This window comes from Scyliorhinus torazame, chromosome 4 (genome assembly GCF_047496885.1).
Source record: "Scyliorhinus torazame isolate Kashiwa2021f chromosome 4, sScyTor2.1, whole genome shotgun sequence".
Lineage (NCBI taxonomy): Eukaryota > Metazoa > Chordata > Chondrichthyes > Carcharhiniformes > Scyliorhinidae > Scyliorhinus > Scyliorhinus torazame.
The window spans coordinates 225,540,185-225,562,626 of NC_092710.1; the positions used below are offsets into that span (position 1 = coordinate 225,540,185).

Genomic DNA, 22,442 nt, shown 5'->3' on the forward strand with positions numbered 1-22,442 from the left:
GCCCCGCCAGCTGGCGGAAATGGCGTTTGTTGCCCCGCCAGCTGGCGCGGAAATGCGGCGCATGCGCGGGAGCATCAGCGGGCGCCGACAGTTTCCCGCGCATGCGCAGTGGGGAGAGTCTCTTCCGCCTCCGCCATGGTGGAGGCCGTGGCAGAGGCGGAAGGGAAAGAGTGCCCCCACGGCACAGGCCCGCCTGCGGATCGGTGGGCCCCGATCGCAGGCCAGGCCACCGTGGGGGCACCCCCCCGGGGTCAGATCGCCCCGCGACCCCCCCCAGGACCCCGGAGCCCGCCCACGCCGCCTGGTCCCGCCGGTTAATACCAGGTTTGAATTATACCGGCGGGACAGGCAATTTCTGGGCGGGACTTCGGCCCATCCGGGCCGGAGAATTGAGCGGGAGGTCCTGGCGGGGGGTCGGAGAATGACGCCCCAGGTCTTTGTTCAATTGATCGTGCCTCAGCGTCTATGGGCGCGATTCTCCACTCCCGTGCCAGTTGGGAGAATCGCCTGGGCCGCCAAAATTTCCTGGGGCGCCGGTCCGACGCCCTCCCGCGATTCCCCCAAGCGGCGGGAGCGGCCCGGTCGAGTTTCGCGGGCCGCAGGCCGGAGAATCGTCGGAGACACCCAAAATGGCAATTCTCCGGCACCCCCGCTATTCTGAGGCCCGGATGGGCCGAGCGGCCAGGCCAAAACGGCGGGTCCCCCCCGGCGCCGTCCACAGCTGGTCGCTGCCATCATGAACGGTGCGTGAACGCTGGGGGGGCGGCCTGCGGGGGGGGCGAGGGGGGATCCTGCACCGGGGGGTACCTAAAATGTGGGGTGGCCCGCGATCGGTGCCCACCGATCGTCGGGCCGTCCTCTCTGAAGGAGGACCTCCTTCCTTCCGCGGCCCCACAAGATCCGTCAGACATCTTCTTGCGGGGCGGACTTAGAGAGGACGGCAACCACGCATGCGCGGGCTGGCGACAAGGCCTGGCGCATGTAGATGATGCAGCCCCGATCCTGGTCCATTGTCAGGGCCTGAATTTGTCGGGATCGGGGCCGTTTCGTGCCGTCGTGAACCTCGACGGCGTCACGACAGCGCGGCCACTTCGGCGCGGGAGTGGAGAATCCCGCCCTATATTCCTCACCATTCAATTTCTTTTGCAGCCAGATAATCAAATCATTCTTAATGTTGAAGCAAGAAGATAGAGCCCAAGAAACCATCATTTGAGTCACCCCTTGAATCTCTCAGACACATTTAGCTATCCCTCCAAGGCATTTGTATTATTCACTTTGATAGTCTTTTCTAGTAACTGATTTCATATTGCTATTTCAATGTTTTTACATTTATTTTTAAAAAAAAAATTTCAAGTATCCAATTCTTCTTTTCCCAATTACGGGACAATTTAGCGTGGCCAATCCACCTACCCTGCACATATTTGGGTTGTGAGGGTTGTCATAATATATACCAGTATATCATGGTGCAGACACACACACTGATGGACACACAGCAAGACCAATCAACACACACAACACCACAGCCAATCACCAGTTAGAGCACACTCACTATAAAGACAGAGGACATCAGAGTTCCCGCTCATTCGGGATGTAGCCTCTTAGAAGGACAGAGCTTACAGCTTACAGCACAGGTCCTCACCATGTGCTGAGTGCATAGACTGGTTAGGACAGGCATAGGTCTTTAGTTTAATCTAACATCGTGTTACACCACAGTGAAAGTATGTTCAACAGTTTCTAACTTAATAAAATAGTGTTGTACAATTTTAAGTGTTGGTGGCCTGTATGTGTTCCACGGATCCAGAGCACCCAACACATCAAGGGTGAGACTCACGCAGACACGGGGAGAATGTGCAAACTCCATAAGGACATTGACCCGGGGCCAAGATCGACCTGGGCCTTCAGCGCTGTGAGGCAGCATTGCTAACCACTGCGCCACTATGCCGCCCCTAATATTTCTATGTAAAAGGAAAATCCACCTGATGTTTCCTTCTCGGAGTTTCCCAATTCTAAACTTGTTTCTCCTCATTTTGAACATTTTTGCCATTCTGAACAATTTGACTGGTTCGGCCTTGTCAATCTCCTTCAGAATAGTAAAAACCACAAGCCCACAGTGCTCTTCTTTAGATGTCTAATTTCTGCCTCCAATAATGTATTAGCTTGAAAATTGCGACTGAGTATGGAGATATTCACAATTTATTGTAACTTCTGCACAGAAAAGTGAAGAAAACCTCATGAAATTAGTAACAATGAGAAAATAGACAGTTGGTGACAATTCTTTTAAGTCAATGGCATGTTTTGAGTAGTCAGGTCCATTTTTTCTAATAAATGTGCGTTTTGTTATCGGATCATGTCACTGAGGCAAGTGAAAAGCTAATATGGATGCCGAGAAAATAAATTATTGCTATCAAATTCATAGTAATTGCTAAATCTTGGATGGACAGTAACATCAACATAGATAAGAAATGCATACCTTTCTACCACGGCCTCTCTTGGCTTTAGCAACGTTCTTTTGAAGTTTATAAATAATTGCTGCTGGGGGAGTTTCCGCTGGGCAGCCATCCAGAGAGGCTTGTACCTTTTCCATGTATGTCTGGAAATCTTCTACTGCAATATCTTTATCAGTTCTGTAACATTTGTAGAATAGAAAAAAGTCTGTCCAATGTCTCAATAAGTCTTTCATGTAGAAGAAAATCCAAAATAGATGTTATAAAGATATGTTGCTGTAAAAAGAGACATGTTACCAAAGCTTTTTGTCTTGTTCTCATCAGGTGAAATACAAAAATTCCACATTTCAAATGATCACAACAATTTATACTAAAGGAGGAAAGGGTGCTGATTGGTTGGCAAGTCAACTCTGATTGATGGAGGTGTTGTCATGAAGAAAGGAATGGGGAACTGCTCAAACACCCTGGTAATTCAAAAAAGGAGCATGACGTTTGTTTGCAGAGAACGGGTCCCTGCATATGAATTTCTGTCACTTCTAGCAGTGAGCAAGGATACAAAAGTGCAACTGATTATCTTAAATTGGTTCTTAACGCAGCTGTTACCACATTCAGGTTGGTTAGCAAGTTCTCCCTGATTGCAGAATCACATCGAACAGCAGATGTTTTGTTTTGGATTTTGTAAACATGGGCTGGTTGGGTATGTAGTGTAATCTGCCTATCATGAACAACCAAAGGAACATGCGGTTTGATTTGATTAGTCAATTGCTGGGATATACTGCCTATGTATCAATTTAATATAATCAGTCAGCTTTTCTGGAAGTGACATTCATTCATTCGCATGGACATGTTCCCTGCAAACAAAAGGAATATGTTCAAGCCTTGCCTTTTTGTGGAACTGTCATGGTGTTTGAGAAGCCTATTATTCCACATTGCCTTCTTCATGGCAATGGTTCAGACAATCAGAATCAACTTGGCAACCAAACAGCACCTTTAACTCCTGCAGTATAAATTGTTGTTATCATTTGAAATTTGGCCTTATTGCATTTGTTCTGATGGCTTAGGTGGGGTGCTCTTTCCAAGGGCCGGTTCAGACTTGATGGGCTGAATAGCCTCCTTCTGTAAATTCTATGTTCTATGAAAATCTTTTGCAACATGCATCTCTTTTCAGCAAAATTCAAGTTCTGTGCTACCAAGATTATGGACGGGATTTACCGACCACCCCGCCGTGTGTTCGGTGGCCCGCCAGTAGGATCTACCGCCCAAGCCGCTGTCAACAGGATTTCCCAGTGACAGCAGCCTCGTCGCCTGGAAACCTGTGCGCTGGCGTGGGACTGGAATCTCCCGCCGGCGTGAACAGCCGGTAAATCCCGGCCATTATGTATTCAATTCTAAATACATAGAAACTGCTATACGCCAGGAAAAAAATCATTACCCTTTAAGAGCTTTCCAATGGTTCTTCATAAATAACACAATATTGTGAGCTGTATCATCTGTGTTTTTCCCTTTGATCCACCAATGTTCTTGTGCTTTTGATGTATTGGGCTGGATTTAATGCAGTCCTATCACAACGGAAAACATTGTGGCTGGGCTCACTTAACCATGGGAGAGATGCCTCGTCCATCTCTCTGTGTGGCAAAACCTCCCTGATTAATTCAGAGGGTGGAAGGGATCGATGCAGGATTTCCATCTACCAATGGCACAATGTCAATTAGGCTTGTTAATCAGCCAATTGACATCCATTGTCCCTGAGCGGGGCCAGGGTAAGAAACCATGGGCTTCAATGCTTCCCCTTTCTGGGCCCCTTATTCCAAATCTCATCCACAATCATGCATGTTATTTTTTCCCCTTTTAAGATTCACCAATCAATTCACTAAACAATCACAGAAAGCTTCTCGTAAAATAATAACAGAGTCTGGTTACAGGGATCATTAATATTAAGAGCAGCAACAATATAATGCAGTGTGAGTTTGTGTGAATCCTATAGATCCCACCATGACTATTAAGCAAACGAGAGAGTGCAAATTTTATTTTAACAGCATTGTGCAAGATTGTTAATTTGACTGGTAAACATCCCATTAGTTCTTAAGAACACTGTGCAGACAATAACACTGTTTTGAGTGATTGTCTCATTAACATGTTCTGTACATTTTACCATATGGACATGATGACATTAAATTCATTCTAGGGGGAAAAGATAACCTAGAATCAAGAAAACATTTCAGGTTTTGTTTTATGTGCTTCGACTACCTGGTCTGTATAGAAAAGAAAATGGGGGCGATTCAATGGACTTGAGTTAAAGTCGACTGAAACTCGACAGCAGGAAAGGCCCTTTGCAGATCGAGGCGTGATTTTGTCTGGCTGCCCCCCTCCCCCCACTTTCAGGCCCCCTCCATTTTTGACCCCCCTCCAACCTTAGGGTGACCCCCCTCACTTCCCCTCGACCTGGCAAGGCCCCCCCACGTCTAAACCCTGGCAGTGCCAACTGGCAGGCTGGGCACCCTGGCACTGCCAGCCTGGCACCCTGGTAATGCCCCTGCCAGCCTGGCAGTGCCACCTGGGACCCTGACAGTGCCAGGATGGCAGTGCCAAGGTGCCCAGATGTCAGCGTGAGAGCCAGGGTGTTCCCGGTCAGTGGCCTGGGAGACCTCCCCCAGGTGCTGTTACACATAATTCATGTTTGTGATGACCAGTACTAAATGGCGTCCTGATGAGATCTCCCAGGCATGGCTGCTGAGTACCGGGCGCTGGGTGAATCCGGCAAACGTATATTTAAATGAACCATTAAATATGCTGATCTGGATCACGCCCAGTGAGGCTGAGATCCTGATTGCATCATCTCATGAGATTCCGTTGAATCTCACAAGACATTTTGAGTGTCGCAAATCTCTCGTGAGATTCAACGGCTTTGTCCGGGTCCCAGGTCGAGCATGACGAGACCACTGAATCATGTCCATTGTCTTCATGCTACAGCTTGCAATTTTTCATTGTTGGAAAGTGGTGGGAGGTCAAGAGGAAGTGAATGGTGGAGGAGAGTGGACAGTCCCATTCACTTGTTGCTGCCTAAACTCCCTCCTTCTTCCCTGGACACAGTGACTCAGCACTCCCACACCTTGCTCAAGCTCAGTATCACGGGGAGCGAAGCTCTACTTCCTTGGTGGTGGCTTGTTTGACAGACATGATGACATCTGGGTCCATCCTGTCCCGAGGCTGAACGACAGCTCCCATGGGCCTGATCTGGCCTCATTACTGGTGGAGACTCTATCCTGTCCTTTCGTTTTCTATTTGTATCCTTGGCCTCATGGAAGACATTGTCACAAACCTGCATGCTGGCCAGTGAGAATGGCCAGAATAATTGCTCTAATTACAAGATCTCTCCCTCTCTTGCTGCTCCTTCAATTGTAGACCTTGGCTGGGATTCTCCAAAATCCCGGCTCAGTGTTGATGCTGGCGTAAACACCGGAGTGTTTCACACCAGCGTCAACGGGCTTCTTGCCTAGTGATTCAGTGGCCTACAGGGGGCCAGCACTCCGGCGCCGATACACGGCCCTGCACTGCCGGCGCGGGTCCGCACATGCGCGTGGTGGCCGTTTCCGTGCTGGCGCCGCACAACATGGCGTAGCAATACAGCGGGCCTGCGCGAGGCCGTCGTAGAGGCCCCCCCCCCCCCCGAGTCTGATCCCTCCCCCCACCAGGATGGCCACCGCAGCCGTGGGTCCAAGCACCGAGGGTGGTACCATATGTCAACAACACCGGCAGAACTTGCCGGTAACTCGGCCGGTTGACTGTGGAGAATCGCCGCTGGGGCCTCTTTCAACGGCTCCCGACCGGCGCCGCATCGACCGTGCACGCGTGACTGGCACCGATTCTCTGGAGAATTGCATCCTGGCGTCGGAGTGGCGTGGCGGGAATTTCCGGCCTCAACGCCGATTCTCCGGCACGGGCTCGGAGAATACCGGCCCTTGGGCGTCATTTTCCGACCCCCCCCGGTCTCTGGAGGAGAAGCAAGAGCAGGAGGGACGGAAACTGTGATTAGAGGAGCTGGAGCAATGAATAACGTGAGCATTCAAACTCGATAGGCTAGTAGGGTAAAACATTCGGGTCCCGGAATACCTAAACTGCTCACACTTTCTCTCTTGCTACTCCTTGAATCATAGATTTTGTCTCTGGAGGAGAAGCAAGTGTAGGAGGGAGGGAAGGTGTGATTGGAGGAGCTGGAGCAATGAGTAATGTGAGCATTAAAAGCAAAGCCTCGTCTCATCTGGTCCCCCCAATAGATTGTATTCAACAGGTCTTAGCAACTTCAAGGGAAGATACAGGATCCCAGCCATTCAATAGTTCCTGCTCTTTCGTACATTTTTCTGTAGTTTGATCGTAACATTTTAGTGTTGTTTAGTCAATAAACTATTTACCTTGATGTGCCTATTTGACATCATACTGATGGCCTATGAAGCCCTTACTTTGGGCAGAGTTTCGTAGTTGACTTGCCCTTAACAAAATTTATATTTCTGTTTGGAGATGGTTTGCATCAACCAACACCCCCGATATTTTTTTTTCTTTCTACTGATCCCAGCATCTCATATTTTCCAATACTGTGAAGCCTGTGTTAAGTTTAGAATTTACTACAATATGTCACCTACTGGACTAATATTCTGTTGACCATAATGAATAGGGACAGCTCAAAACAAAGAGAGATCTTGACCTCTGATTGTTCAAAACGCATCTCTTTCAGCCTAGATCCAAGAAGTTGAAATGCAGACTACATTCCATGTTAGATTACAAGTCCGAGAAGAATATTTTACGATCACCCAGAATTTGCTGGCTCTTTCAACTGACATAGTACCAACAGATGTTCCAAGGCAACACCCTAGGATAGTTTTGAGGTAACTGCCAAAAACGCATGTGGCAGTGCTCCACAAAGGCCTTTAGCTTCTTTGTTAGGCAAGAGTCTCTTTGGTATCATAATCTATATATGTATGTATATATATATATATATATATATATGTATATATATCAACCAAGGAAATCTTGCAAAAGTTGGCAAATGGCTTCTAAATGTTCTATGACCCCGGCCAGTATTTTATAGTAATTAAATAATAATTCTATTATTATTATATGGGATGCCAAGAATTTTAACAGTATTTTTTTAGAAACATATTTTATAATTTAATTCTCTTTGCGTGAAATACTGGAACCCACTGAAATAAAAGATCAGGAGATCTACACATTTTTTTTTACAAATTAGCTTAGGACCTGAGTTCATGAATGTAGTAATCCAGGAGAAAGGAAGATAAAGGTTAAACCAAATTTATTTTAAGTCGCAGTAAAGTCGCACTGATGGTTAAAACAAAACAGTTTACCAGCCTGGGAATAACAGGAACTCCCAGTCCGGGTCTGGGACGGAATTTAAAAAGCTTGTTAACGGTTCGCAGCTGGATGGGCCTCAGCCCGTTACCATGGGAACTGGTACTCAACAAGCCCACAGGGGGATCAATGAGTGATTCCTCATGATGCTCGCAAGGATTATTGCAATGAACTTCATTTCTGTTGATATTTGAAAAAGACAGTAGGTCACAAATGGCACATCTGTGACTGAAGTTCTCCGACTTATTTTTTGATGATTCACCCTCCTCCTCAGCTGTACTTTAATACAGAGGTTGTAGACAAACCCCTTTGGGAAGTTATTACTAGACGTCAGTACTTGCACACTACAGTTACAACATATTTTAGTTTCAGGCTACATGCTGAAAATGCAGCAATGTGGCATATTGTGGAATGACAATGCTATTATTCACATTGAGATGGAAGTTCTACATCTAGAATTCAAATGTATTTACTTATGCAGAGCCCTATATGAAGGGCTGGACTTTCAGATTGGAGGTGGGGAATCAAGAAACGGGATTGCTCCCAATGTCACGATCCCACCTCCTTCCTGGCAATACCAGCAGAAAGGACCACAATGCATTGGAGGGTGGGATGGTCTATTTCCAGCGGTAGGCTGGAGATCGAAACAGAAATGGGGATAGGCCGATCTCGTTGGGGGCCCAATGCAAGGTCTGCCTCAGCTGTCATCTTTGTGCCACAAGTGAATTGTGTACGCTCCTGATTGAAAAAAGAAAAGGTTAGACTGGGTTACGGGGATAGGGTGGAGGTGTGGGCTTAAGTAGGGTGCCCTTTCCAAGGGCCGATGCAGACTCGATGGGCCGAATGGCCTTTCTGCGCTGTAAATTCTACGCTAAGTGCTGCTTGAAGTTGGTATTTGAGAATGCGCTTTCATTTTTAATGTCTTTGCCGGGTAAGAGGTTGGTGCTCCTGCTGACTCAGCACAAAATAACTCTCAGTAACCTTCCAACACACTGCAGCACCCCTGAGTTGCTGCCTTAAAGACCTGTCACTGATGTACGGCTGGCCCACTATCTGCTCTTCTTTGCAAACGTCTCCACTCTGTCATGTGCATCTATAGCAGGTCAAGGGATAGCACTTCAAGTGAGTACCACAACCCAGATCAGAGACTGCTCCCCCAGTCAGCTAGGCCTCAAGTGGCAAAGTTTGGGGCTCAGTACTTGAAGCAGTGGATGTGTCGTCATGTGTTCCCTGAGGCTGTGAAAGCTCATGCACAGTGAGAGGTCCTTGGAGCAGATGAGCTTAACCATGTCTCAGACGGCCTGAGCTCCTCCCATCAGAGAGTGACCAATCCCGTGAAGAACCACATGTGGTGTAGTACTTATTTCTTTAATTGTTTGGTATTAATTATGTGTGTCTGTTGTCTTTTTGCTATTGTGTGTGCAGTTAGTTAAGCCTGAGTGTGGTGGTAACTGGGAAAGAGAAACTAAACTGAAGCTAGAAGCTATAAACATGAAATAAGTGAACAGCCAATCGCTTACGTGTCACGCGCGTTGTCAGAAATTGAAAGCAAAGACTCTACTTGTCAATATGCGAAGGATGACATTCCTCAGCTCCTGACCTCATTACAGCCTTGGCCCAAACATGGACAAAATAATTGAATTCCAAAGGTGAGACGAGAGTGACTGCACTTGACATCAAGGCAGCATTTAACTGAATGTGGCATCAAGAAGGCCCAGAAAAACTGAAGTAAATGGGAGTCAGGGGGAAACCCCTCCATTAGTTGGAGTCATACGTGGCCCAAAGGAAGATGCTTGTGGTGGTTGGAACTCAATCATCTCAGTTCCAGGACATCACTGCAGCGGTAGTGTCCTAGGCCCATTCAGTTACTTCACCAATGACCTTCCTGTTGTGTTATGCTGCTTCGGATAACACAGGCTGCTACTTGGTGCATTCTTAACTAAAGGATGCTCCAGACTCTGAAATGAGTTCAATGTGTTTATTGAACTACTAACACAGTTCTCAAATGAGTTTGACTCTCTGCTAATCTAACTGTAGTAACTCAGTCTAACTGTACCAGCTTGCTCTAAGCCACATGCTGGAGTGTGATGCTGCTGATCAACCCTGTCTAACTCTCTAGATGTCTGTCTGTGGAAAGAGGCAGGGTGTGAGTGCCTCATCCCTTTTACAGTGTTTATGTCATGCCCCCTTGTGGTGATGCCACCTCTGAGTGTCCTGACTGCCCATTGGTTGTGTCCTATTCTGAATGTTTCACTGGTTGCATGTTTGCATATCATGACACTTCCTTCCATGATAAGGCCAGAATTGGGGATGATTGCTGATGACTGCACTATGTTCAGCACCATTAGCAACTCCTCAGATACTGAAGTAGTCCATTGTCCAAATGCAGCAAGACCTGGACAATATCCAGATTTGGGCTGACAGGGAAGAACAGCTTCTTCCCTGCTGCCATCAAACTTTTGAATGGACCTACCCCGTATTGAGTTGATCTTTTCTCTCCACCTAGTTATGATTGTAACATTACATTCTGCAGTCTCTCCTTCCTTCCCTATGTACGGTATGCGTTGTCTGTATAGCATGCAAGAAACAATACTTTGCACTGTATACCAATACATGCGATAATAATAAATCAAATCAAATCAAAACAAGTGACAGCTCCCTCCTCACCACATCAAATGCAGCCAAGTGTTTTCTGCTGTGAATAAGAGGAAGGGAAACCACTTTGCTCTTTTAATGTGGTGAGGAACTGTCAATCGTAGCAAGAGTGTTTATAAACATTATGTTAACATCAAAGTAGGGTATGGAGATGCATTTAAGCATGAAGGGAAAGATAGATAAAGGATCCACCAAATACTTGTCTCTGGAGTAATAAAACTTCCAATCAATGGCTAGTGTATTGTATTTCTGTGTGAGATTGAATGGGAATTTTGCATTTCAAAGGCTGCCAGGGGATTTGAAGCCCTTTCAATTGTACTTGGCTTATGATGATGTCTCTGACACTTATAACATTGCTGCTTTGAACAATTTTGTCTGAGGCAACAGATGTTAGGGAGGGGTAAGTGAAAATGCAGTGATCTTTCACTCTTAGACTGCTCTTGGGTGGGGTGCTCTTTCCAAGGGCCGGTGTAGACTCGATAAACTGAATGGCCTCCTTGTGCACTGTAAATTCTATGTTCTATGTTCTTCAGCTTTCAGGGCAGGGTTGACTGACAGGCGTCTCTGATGGTGGGGAGTCTGATCAGGGGTCTGATGTGGGTGACAGTTGGGGGCCTCTGCTGGCGTCTCTGATCTGGGTCACTGATGAGGGTTTCTGATGGGGGTCTCTGGTGAGAGTCTCTGATAGGGTCTATGATAGAGTTCTCAAATGGAGGTCTCTGATGGGGGGTCTGATGTGTGTATGATGGGGGTGTTTGATGGGGTGCCTGATGGAGAGGTTTGATGTGGGACTTTGATGGAAGGTGGCGGAAAGCGTCATAGATAGCAGTTATATAAATGTGGTCACACCCAAGGTGCAGGCAGAGAAATGGGTGACCACCAGAAAGGGCAGGCAGTCAGTGCAGGAATCCCCTGTGGTTGCTTCCCTCTCGAACAGGTATATCCCTTTGGATACTGTCGGGGGGGATAGCCTATCAGGGGAAAACAGCAGCAGCCAGAGTCGTGGCACCATGGCTGGCTCTGATGTTCAGAAGGGAGGGTCAAAGCGCAGAAGAGCAATAGTAATAGGGGACTCTGTAGTCAGGGACACAGATAGGTGCTTCTCTGGACGTGAAAGAGACTCCAGGATGGTATGTTGCCTCCCTGGTGCCAGGGTCCAGGATGTCTCCGAACGGGTAGAGGGCATCCTGAAGGGGAAGGGCAAACAGGCAGAGGTCATTGTACATATTGGTACTAACGACATAGGCAGGAAGGGGCATGAGGTCCTGCAGCAGGAGTTCAGGGAGCTAGGCAGAAAGTTAAAAGACAGGACCTCTAGGGTTGTAATCTCGGGATTACTCCCTGTGCCACGTGCCAGTGAGGCTAGAAATAGGAAGATAGAGCAGCTAAACACGTGGCTAAACAGCTGGTGTAGGAGGGAGGGTTTCTGTTATCTGGACCACTGGGAGCTCCTCCGGGGCAGGTGTGACCTATATAAGGACGGGTTTGCTAGTGTCACACGGGAGGGTTGAAACTAGTATGGCAGGGGGGTGGGCACAGGAGCAATAGGTCAGAAGGTGAGAGCATTGAGGGAGAACTAGGGAATAGGGACAGTGGGGCTCTGAGGCAGAGCAGACAGGGAGAAGTTGCTGAACACAGCGGGTCTGGTGGCCTGAAGTGCATATGTTTTAATGCAAGAAGTATTAGGGGTAAGGCAGATGAACTTAGAGCTTGGATTAGTACTTGGAACTATGATGTTGTTGCCATTACAGAGACCTGGTTGAGTGAAGGGCAGGATTGGCAGATAAACGTTCCAGGATTTAGATGTTTCAGGCGGGATAGAGGGGGATGTAAAAGGGGAGGCGGAGTTGCGCTACTGGTTAGGGAGAATATCACAGCTGTACTGCGGGAGGACAGCTCAGAGGGCAGTGAGGCTATATGGGTAGAAATCAGGAATAAGAAGGGTGCAGTCGCAGTGTTGGGGATTTACTACAGGTCTCCCAACAGCCAGCGGGAGATAGAGGAGCAGATAGGTAGACAGATTTTGGAAAAGAGTAAAAACAACAGGGTTGTGGTGATGGGAGACTTCAACTTCCCCAATATTGACTGGGACTCACTTAGTGCCAGGGGCTTAGATGGGGCGGAGTTTGTAAGGAGCATCCAGGAGGGCTTCTTAAAACAATATGTAGACAGTCCAACTAGGGAAGGGGCGGTACTCGACCAGGTATTGGGGAATGAGCCCGGCCAGGTGGTAGATGTTTCAGTAGGGGAGAATTTCGGTAACAGTGACCACAATTCAGTAAGTTTTAAAGTACTGGTGGACAAGGATAAGAGTGGTCCTAGGATGAATGTGCTAAATTGGGGGAAGGCGAATTATAACAATATTAGGCGGGAACTGAAGAACATAGATTGGGGGCGGATGTTTGAGGGCAAATCAACATGTGACACGTGGGAGGCTTTCAAGTGTCAGTTGAAAGGAATACAGGACCGGCATGTTCCTGTGAGGAAGTAGGATAAATACGGCAATTTTCGGGAACCTTGGATAACGAGAGATATTGTAGGCCTCGTCAAAAAGAAAAAGGAGGCATTTGTCAGGGCTAAAAGGCTGGGAACAGACGAAGCCTGCGTGGAATATAAGGAAAGTAGGAAGGAACTTAAGCAAGGAGTCAGGAGGGCTAGAAGGGGTCACGAAAAGTCATTGGCAAATAGGGTTAAGGAAAATCCCAAGGCTTTTTACACGTACATAAAAAGCAAGAGGGTAGCCAGGGAAAGGGTTGACCCACTGAAGGGTAGGCAAGGGAATCTATGTGTGGAGCCAGAGGAAATGGGCGAGGTACTAAATGAATACTTTGCATCAGTATTCACCAAAGAGAAGAAATTGGTAGATGTTGAGTCTGGAGAAGGGTGTGTAGATAGCCTGGGTTACATTGAGATCCAAAAAGATGAGGTGTTGGGTGTCTTAAAAAATATTAAGGTAGATAAGTCCCCAGGGCCTGATGGGACCTACCCCAGAATACTGAAGGAGGCTGGAGAGGAAATTGCTGAGGCCTTGACAGAAATCTTTGGATCCTCACTGTCTTCAGGGGATGTCCCGGAGGACTGGAGAATAGCCAATGTTGTTCCTCTGTTTAAGAAGGGTAGCAAGGATAATCCAGGGAACTACAGGCCGGTGAGCCTTACTTCAGTGGTAGGGAAATTACTGGAGAGAATTCTTCGAGACAGGATCTACTCCCATTTGGAAGCAAATGGACGTATTAGTGAGAGGCAGCATGGTTTTGGGAAAGGGAGGTCGTGTCTCACTAACTTGATAGAGTTTTTCGAGGAGGTCGCTAAGATGATTGATGCAGGTAGGGCAGTGGATGTTGTCTACATGGACTTCAGTAAGGCCTTTGACAAGGTCCCTCATGGTAGACTAGTACAAAAGGTGAAGTCACACGGGATCAGGGGTGAGCTGGCAAGGTGGATACAGAACTGGCTAGGTCATAGAAGGCAGAGAGTAGCAATGGAAGGATACTTTTCTAATTGGAGGGCTGTGACCAGTGGTGTTCCACAGGGATCAGTGCTGGGACCTTTGCTGTTTGTAGTATATATAAATGATTTGGAGGAAAATGTAACTTAGTAAGTTTGCAGACGACACAAAGGTTGGTGGAATTGCGGATAGTGATGAGGACTGTCAGAGGATACAGATTGTTTGGAGACTTGGGCGGAGAGATGGCAGATGGAGTTTAATCCGGACAAATGTGAGGTAATGCATTTTGGAAGGTCTAATGCAGGTAGGGAATATACAGTGAATGGTAGAACCCTCAAGATTATTGAAAGTCAAAGAGATCTAGGAGTACAGGTCCACAGGTCACTGAAAGGGGCAACACAGGTGGAGAAGGTAGTCAAGAAGGCATACGGCATGCTTGCCTTCATTGGCCGGGGCATTGACTATAAGAATTGGCAAGTCATGTTGCAGCTGTATAGAACCTTAGTTAGGCCACACTTGGAGTATAGTGTTCAATTCTGGTCGCCACACTACCAGAAGGATGTGGAGGCTTTAGAGTAGGTGCAGAAGAGATTTACCAGAATATTGCCTGGTATGGAGGGCATTAGCTATGAGGAGCGGTTGAATAAACTCGGTTTGTTCTCACTGGAACGAAGGAGGTTGAGGGGCGACCTGATAGAGGTCTACAAAATTATGAGGGGCATAGACAGAGTGGATAGTCAGAGGCTTTTCCCCGGGGTAGAGGGGTCAATTACTAGGGGGCATAGGTTTAAGGTGAGAGGGGCAAGGTTTAGAGTAGATGTACGAGGCAGGTTTTTTACTCAGAGGGTAGTGGGTGCCTGGAACTCGCTACCGGAGGAGGTGGTGGAAGCAGAGACGCTAGTGACATTTAAGGGGCATCTTGACAAATACATGAATAGGATGGGAATAGAGGGATACGGACCCAGGAAGTGTAGAAGATTGTAGTTTAGTCGGGCAGCATGGTCGGCACGGGCTTGGAGGGCCGAAGGGCCTGTTCCTGTGATGTACATTTCTTTGTTCTTTGTTCTTTGTTCCTTGATTCAATGAGGGGGCTGGGGCTATCGGTGGGGAAGGGTCAGGTCACCCTCATGCATGGGTGCATGCTTTTGGAGGGGTGAACTGTTATTCCCGTGGTGGATGGTAGGATGCCCCTCTTGTCAGTGAGGGTGAGGGGCAGGATGAGTATTGTGGGGGGGAAGAGACCCTGCCACTAGACCTTGGGATCGGGCCGCACACTCAAAATGGCGACCCGAAACTGGGATTCCGACGGAACGGAGCGAACTCTCCACCATGTTCATTTTTGCATGGTTAAGGAGAGAGACTTGCATCTGTACGCCGCTCTCCGGGCCAGTGAAGACCAATCCGGATTCTCCACTCGCAGGAGCACCTAGTGAACCGAGTGGAGAATGCCAGCCATTGTCTCCATGCTGGCTGCTTCCAGAGTGTGCTCTCAGTCGCTTACCATGTGACTCTTCCCTGGTACCGTGCTCGGTTCTTTCCTCCAGTCCCTCATTAACTCTTGCTCTGCTGAGCACTTTGACATTACAATGGCATGAAGGCACATATAACATCATTCAACCTCATTCTCCCCCCTCCCTTGTAAAATTCCAGCAGGTTTGCAGTCAAACTTCAGGGGCGAAATTCTCCGGAAACGGTGCGATGTCTGCCGACTGGCGCCCAAAACGGCGCAAATCAGACGGGCAACGCGCCGCCCCAAAGGTGCGGAATGCTCCGCATCTTTGGGATCCGAGCCCCAACCTTGAGGGGCTAGGTCGGCGCCGGACAAATTTCCGCACCGCCAGCTGGTGGAAAAGGCCTTTGGTGCCCCGCCAGCTGGCGCGGAAATGACATCTCCGGGCGGCGCATGCGCGGGAGCGTCAGCGGCCGCTGACGGCATTCCCACGCATGCGCAGTGGAGGGAGTCTCTTCTGCCTCCGCCACAGTCTCCACCGTGGCGGAGGCGGAAGGGAAAGAGTGTCCCCACGGCACAGGCCCGCTCGCGGATCGGTGGGCCCCGATCGCGGGCCAGGCCATCGTGGGGGCACCCCCCTGGGGCCAGATTGCCCCGCGCCCCCCCCAGGACCCCGGAGCCCGCCCGCGCCGCCTTGTCCCGCCGGTAAGGTAGGTGGTTTAATTTACGCCGGCGGGACAGGCATTTTAGCGGCGGGACTTCGGCCCATCCGGGCCGGAGAATCGCGCGCGGTGGCCCGCCAACCGGCGTTGCGTGATTGCGCCCCCGCCGAATATCCGGTGCCGGAGACTTCAGCAACCAGCGGGGGCGGGTTTCATGCGGCGGAGGGTCGGAGAATCTTGTTCCTGATGATTTTCCTGCAATACTACAATAATTATTATTATGGTTAGTACAATCTTTGTTGCCATTTGACTGGCCTTCCTGTAGTGTTCATGATTCCACTGTGCTGGCATGATTTAGGAGGACTTTCAAATCATGGTTACCTCCATGGAAATTCCAGGAGATCTAGAGAAACCACTTGTACAAAGACACCGTTGGCTTTTAAACCTGTGCACATCAAGTTCATGGCCCACCACACTCCTGCACAGGTGAAAATGATCAGAGGTAGAAACAGCGGTAGAACCTCTGCTTGGCTCCCCATTTTTCCTCCTGACTCAGTCACCGGACCACAAAATCCAGTCCTTAGTACCTCAGTACCATACTTCATTTGATAAAGTTAGAATAATGCAAAATTGCTTAATTATTTCCTTCACTTTTGTTTCTTTCAGTTCTGGCGAATACAAACCTCTCGCTTAATCTATGGTTCGGTTGCCTATTTATCATTAGGCAAGTTGTTTTTGAGAGGATTTTTAATTGTATTATTTCTGCTTAGAGCAATTATTTAAATACAAGTGATTATGCAGAGCGCAAAGGAACATTTTTGTACTTAAATTACATAATACAAGCCAAACAAATGTCAATTTTAAGTTGCGACAGCCCTGGTTTTTGGCTGGATTCTCTGTTTCGCTACTCCGGAACGGTGATTCATGATCAGGCGGAGAATCCAGCATCGGGCAAAAAATAGCGTCGATCCTGTTTCGATGGTCCGGCCCTTCGTTGGCGGCAGCCTCACTGTTCGCACCCTGCACCAGCGGGAGGACATAAAGGGGTCATTAAGACCCATTTGTATCCTATTAATGGGCCGGGCACCATATTCTCCAAGCCCGTGTGATTCTCCAGTCCTCTGGGCCGAGACTAACGTGGGCGAGAATTAGTGCAGGTATTTATAAATGTGACCCTGATGTGGTGGGCCTTGTGGTCGGCTAAGGGAGTGACTCTTCAGGGAAGTTGCCCCCAAAGTCCACCGGATTGTGAATTGCTTCCGGATTTGTGCTCCCAGCATGAGTGCAAATTAGGTGCGATTCAGCTCTGGCGAGAGAACATGACCGCTCAAACAAAGAACTCTGGCCATGTCTATTGCAGCTACCAATGATGGCTAACGTCCATGAGACATCCATTGCGGCCGAATAACCAGCCCAGTTGCATGTTCTGCCTGATTTTGAGAGAGAAAGATTTTATTTTGAAAAAATAAATGACAGAAAACCACTCATTAGCTGTGTTGAAGGCCAAAAGCCAATTTGACCATGAGAAGTGTCTTTCCCACAATATATCTACATATTTTCAACATATAACTGATATCTGCGACGGGTGCATACTCTTTATTTAAGGGTGAATAAGAAAAGACTATTTATTTTCCAGGAACGCATAGTGAAAAACTATTCTGTCTCTGAACAGACTTCTTATTAAACCTTTATTCCACTCCCTAGCTCTGCCCACACATATGAAGACAAAATAGTCAAATCTCAGTTTTATGAATTTCAAACTAATTTTTATTTTTTAAACTGACTACAAATGGCTGCAAAAATATGGCTGGCCAAGGATCAACTGATTTCTCTTGTGGATTGGAACACTCTCTGGTCTCAAGAGAAAACAAAAGGGACCTTTCAAACTGATGTTGACACAATGCCTTACCCTGATACTAATTCAAAAGAATAATTTCAAAATGAGTGGATCATTCCGATACAAAGACAAATCTTCAAGGTGTGAAATCCACACTTATACGTATAATCAACCTTACCACCTACCTGATTTGGAAAGGACTTTGGACTTGTAAACAGTCACATGATGAGACAACCTTGCTCTCTATTTGCTTTAAAAATAACAACCAGAAGCTGTCTGCAGACGGAGTTCCATGAGAAACCATTGAATCAACTGCAAGCCATCTAAGTAACCAAGCTAATAAACAGCAATACCTTGAAGGATGGAGGAGGACTCATGAAGGTTGGAGAAGGACTCATCCACAGCCAGCTCCAACTCAGAGTTCACCTGAGAACCAACCTCCTGGGAAATTTTACAAGACATCTTGCAGATTATTGAGAATGGCCTACTTTACCAGGCTTTCGCTTCAACTCAAACATCAACTAATCTAACAAACTGCAGGCCTGCAATGAAAGAAATTGAGACAATCAAACTTGGAATTGTGTTGTTTCACCTTCATCTGTACAAAATCTTCATGTGTGTGAAGTGTGTGTGTGGAGTCAGTAAGAAGTTGCATTTGAAACCTCTGAGGCAAGTGTGTGATAATAAATAACCATTATTTTAAAACTAACAAAAAGCTTGCTGCTGGAAATTATTTGAATTGGAACGATCACTCTGAGGGTAAGAAAACACGTACCGCTTACATACAAACCTATTGATCATGGTAAAAAAAGAACATATAAAATCTGCCGATGACAAAATAAAGAGTGCCTGACCTGCTGAGATAAGCATTGCCGATGCAGCCTGTGAAGTTAATGTAGTGGTTGTGGAGTGAACCTCCAATGTAGAATTTTCCTTTGGGTTCCACTGTTTCCTTTAAGGGACAATCATCTGTTGTTTTATCCTCATCATCTACTATTAACTGGCAACTGAAAAAAAAAGTGGGAATAATTATATGTCAGAAAGTTCCATTACGTATCAATGAGGATTTGGTATTGGACCAGAACTCAATGTGAAAACAAATTACAACAAATATTATCTTCAGTGCAATGGAACTTATTAAAAATGGTGTTTTAGAGAAAACACAAAAAAAGCTACTTTATCACAGTTAACAATTTTTTTCTATTTATTTGGTCAATTATACAACTGTTCTTTATATTGAGTAATTATCCAAGATGGACACCTGATGGCCAGTGATCATTATAATGCAAGGGCTAAAATCATGTGAGGGCAGATACTTTAAAACACATTTCTCAAGCCACAAATTTGTGTTGTTTTGAATCCCCTTTTTTCTATAGATTGCAGATATAGAACATAGAACATACAGTGCAGAAGGAGGCCATTCGGCCCATCGAGTCTGCACCGACCCACTTAAGCCATCACTTCCACCCTATCCCCATAACCCAATAACCTCCTAACCTTTTGGACACGAAGGACAATTTAGTATGGCCAATCGACCTTAGCTGCATGTCTTCGGACTGTGGGAGGAAACCCACACAGACACGAGGAGAACGTACAAACTCCACACAGACAATGACCCAGCGGGCAATCGAACCTGGGACCCTGGCGCTGTGAAGCCACAGTGCTAGCCACTTGTGCTAACCTGGTGCCCAATTTTGTGGTATAACCATACGGGATTATGTTTCTACAATCAAAACAAAATAAGTTTACATCTGTTTACCATCATCACCAACTAGGGACAGATCAGAAGTCTATTTCCAAAATACTGTGTAATCCAAGGTTGGAACTATGGGGCGCGAAATAATGGCCTCCATGCGCCCAGCTCGGTGATGGGACAAAGCCGTTAAATCTCACAATAGGCCTCTTTCAGTTGAAACCCTCATGAGATCTAATGGGATTGCTGGGTGAGATCCAGATTAATATATTTATGAAAGCCATTAGGCTCATTTAGATATACCTACGCCAAATTCTCCAGAGGCCCAGGGACTAACAGCCTCACCTGGGAGACCTCGTCATGGCGCTGTTGAGCTCTGGTCCACACAAAATTGGACTTGGGGGGGGGGGGGGGGGAGGGGGGGGTCTCCCATGCCTTTGAAGGACCCGTGTGGTCAGGCTCTGGGCAGGATGGTACCCTGGCACTCCCAATGGTACCTGGGCACATTGGCATTGCCACCTTGACACTGCCAGGGTGCCAGGCTGCCAGTGCCAATGATTGGGCCTTGAAGTGCCCTGCCTTTAAGAGGTGGCGGCAGGGGGGCTGAAGGATCCCCTAAGAGATATGTAGGGGCAGTGGGGGGAGGGGGTTCAGAGGCCGCAGTCGAAGAACAAGAGGGGTTGGGGACAAAAGATTGGGGTGGGGGGGGGCGGCACGTGATGCAGTGGTTAGCACTGGGACTATGGCGCTGAAGACCCAAGTTCGAATCCCGGGCCCTGGGTCACAGTCCGTGTGGAGTTTGCACATTCTTCCCATTTCTGCGTGGGTTTCACCCCCACAACTCAAAGATGTGCAGGTTAGGTGGATTGGCCACGCTAAATTGCCCCTTAATTGGAAAAAAATTGGGTATCAGTAACCAGTACAGTTGACAAGGGGGAGCCAGTCGATGTGGTATATTTGGACTTTCAGAAGGCGTTTGACAAAGTCCCGCACAAGAGATTATTGTGCAAAATTAAAGCGCATGGGATTGGGGGAAATGTATTGAGGTGGATAGAAAACTGGTTAACAGAGAGGAACAAAGAGTAGGGATTAATGTGTCCTTTTCAAATTGGCAGGCAGTAACTAGTGGGGTACCACAGGGATCGAAGCTGGGACCCCAGTTATTCAAAATATATATTAATGATTTGGATGAGGGAACAAAATGCAACATCTCAAAGTTTGCAGATGATTAGGTGGGAGGGTGAATTGTGACGAAGATGTAGGGATCCTACAGCAAGATCTGGACAGGTTGGGTGAGTGGGCAAATCAATGGTAGATGCAGTATAATTTGGATAAGTGTGAGGTTAATCACTTTGGAAGCAAAAACAGGAAGGCAGATTACTACCTGAATGGTTGTAAATTGAGAGAGGGGAGTGTGCAGCGGGACCTGGGTGTCCTTGTGCACCATTCGCTGATGATAAGCATGCAGGTGCAGCAGGCAGTAAAGAAGGCTAATGGTATGTTGGCCTTCATTGCGAGAGGTTTCGAGTATAGAAGCAGGGATGTGTTGCTGCAATTGTACAGGGCCTTGGTGAGGCCACATCTGGAGTATTGTATGCAGTTTTGGTCTCCTTCTCTGAGGAAGGCTGTTCTTTCTCTCAAGGGAGTGCAGCGACGGTTTAGCAGACTAATTCCAGGGATGGCGTGACTGTCATATGAGGAAAGATTGACGAGGTTAGGATTGTTCTCGCTGGAGTTCGGGAGAATGAGGGGGGTCTCATAGAGACTTATAAAATTCTAACAGGACTAGACAGGGTAGATGCAGGGAAGATGTTACCAATGATAGGTGTGTCCAGAACCAGTAAATTCTCCGGAAACGGCGCGATGTCCGCCGACTGGCGCCCAAAACGGCGCCAATCAGACGGGCATCGCGCCGCCCCAAAGGTGCGGAATGCTCCGCATCTTTGGGGGCCGAGCCCCAACATTGAGGGGCTAGGCCGACGCAGGAGGAATTTCCGCCCCGCCAGCTGGCGGAAACGGCCTTTGGTGCCCCGCCAGCTGGCGGGGAAATGACATCTCGGGGCGGCGCATGCGCGGGAGCGTCAGCATTGAATTTACAGTGCAGAAGGAGGCCATTTGGCCCTTTGAGTCTGCACCGGCTCTTGGAAAGAGCACCCTACCCAAACTCAACACCTCCACCCAACACCAAGGGCAATTTGGACATTAAGGGCAATTTATCATTGGCCAATTCACCTAAACCCGCACATCTTTGGACTGTGGGAGGAAACCGGAGCACCCGGAGGAAACCCACGCAGACACGGGGAGGACGTGCAGACTCCGCACAGACAGTGACCCAAGCCGGAATCGAACCTGGGACCCTGGAGCTGTGAAGCAATTGTGCTATCCACAATGCTACCGTGCTGCCCTTGAGAACAAATAAATCTACACTATATAATTTTACCGTAATCCATGTACCTATCCAATAGCTGCTTGAAGGTCCCTAATGTTTCTGACTCAACTACTTCCACAGGCAGTGCATTCCATGCCCCCACTACTCTCTGGGTAAAGAACCTACCTCTGATATCCCTCCTATATCTTCCACCTTTCACCTTAAATTTATGTCCCCTTGTAATGGTTTGTTCCACACGGGGAAAAAGTCTCTGACTGTCTACTCTATCTATTCCCCTGATCATCTTATAAACCTCTATCAAGTCGCCCCTCATCCTTCTCCGTTCTAATGAGAAAAGGCCTAGCACCCTCAACCTTTCCTCATAAGACCTACTCTCCATTCCAGCCAACATCCTGGTAAATCTTCTTTGCACCTTTTCCAAAGCTTCCACATCCTTCCTAAAATGAGGCGACCAAAACTGTACACAATACTCCAAATGTGGCCTTACCAAAGTTTTGTACAGC

General features: G+C 47.5%; 1 protein-coding gene across 1 annotated transcript in view; it reads right to left on the reverse strand.

Moving 5' to 3' along the window:
- lama4 (laminin, alpha 4) overlaps positions 1 to 22,442 on the reverse strand; it is a 300,723-nt gene that overhangs the window by 46,768 nt on the left and 231,513 nt on the right. The window contains exons 31-32 of the mRNA XM_072499415.1: positions 18,712 to 18,864; positions 2,471 to 2,624 (exon numbers count right to left, since the gene is read on the reverse strand). Coding sequence (XP_072355516.1) covers positions 2,471 to 2,624; positions 18,712 to 18,864 — 307 coding nt within the window. The remainder of the gene's footprint in view (positions 1 to 2,470; positions 2,625 to 18,711; positions 18,865 to 22,442) is intronic.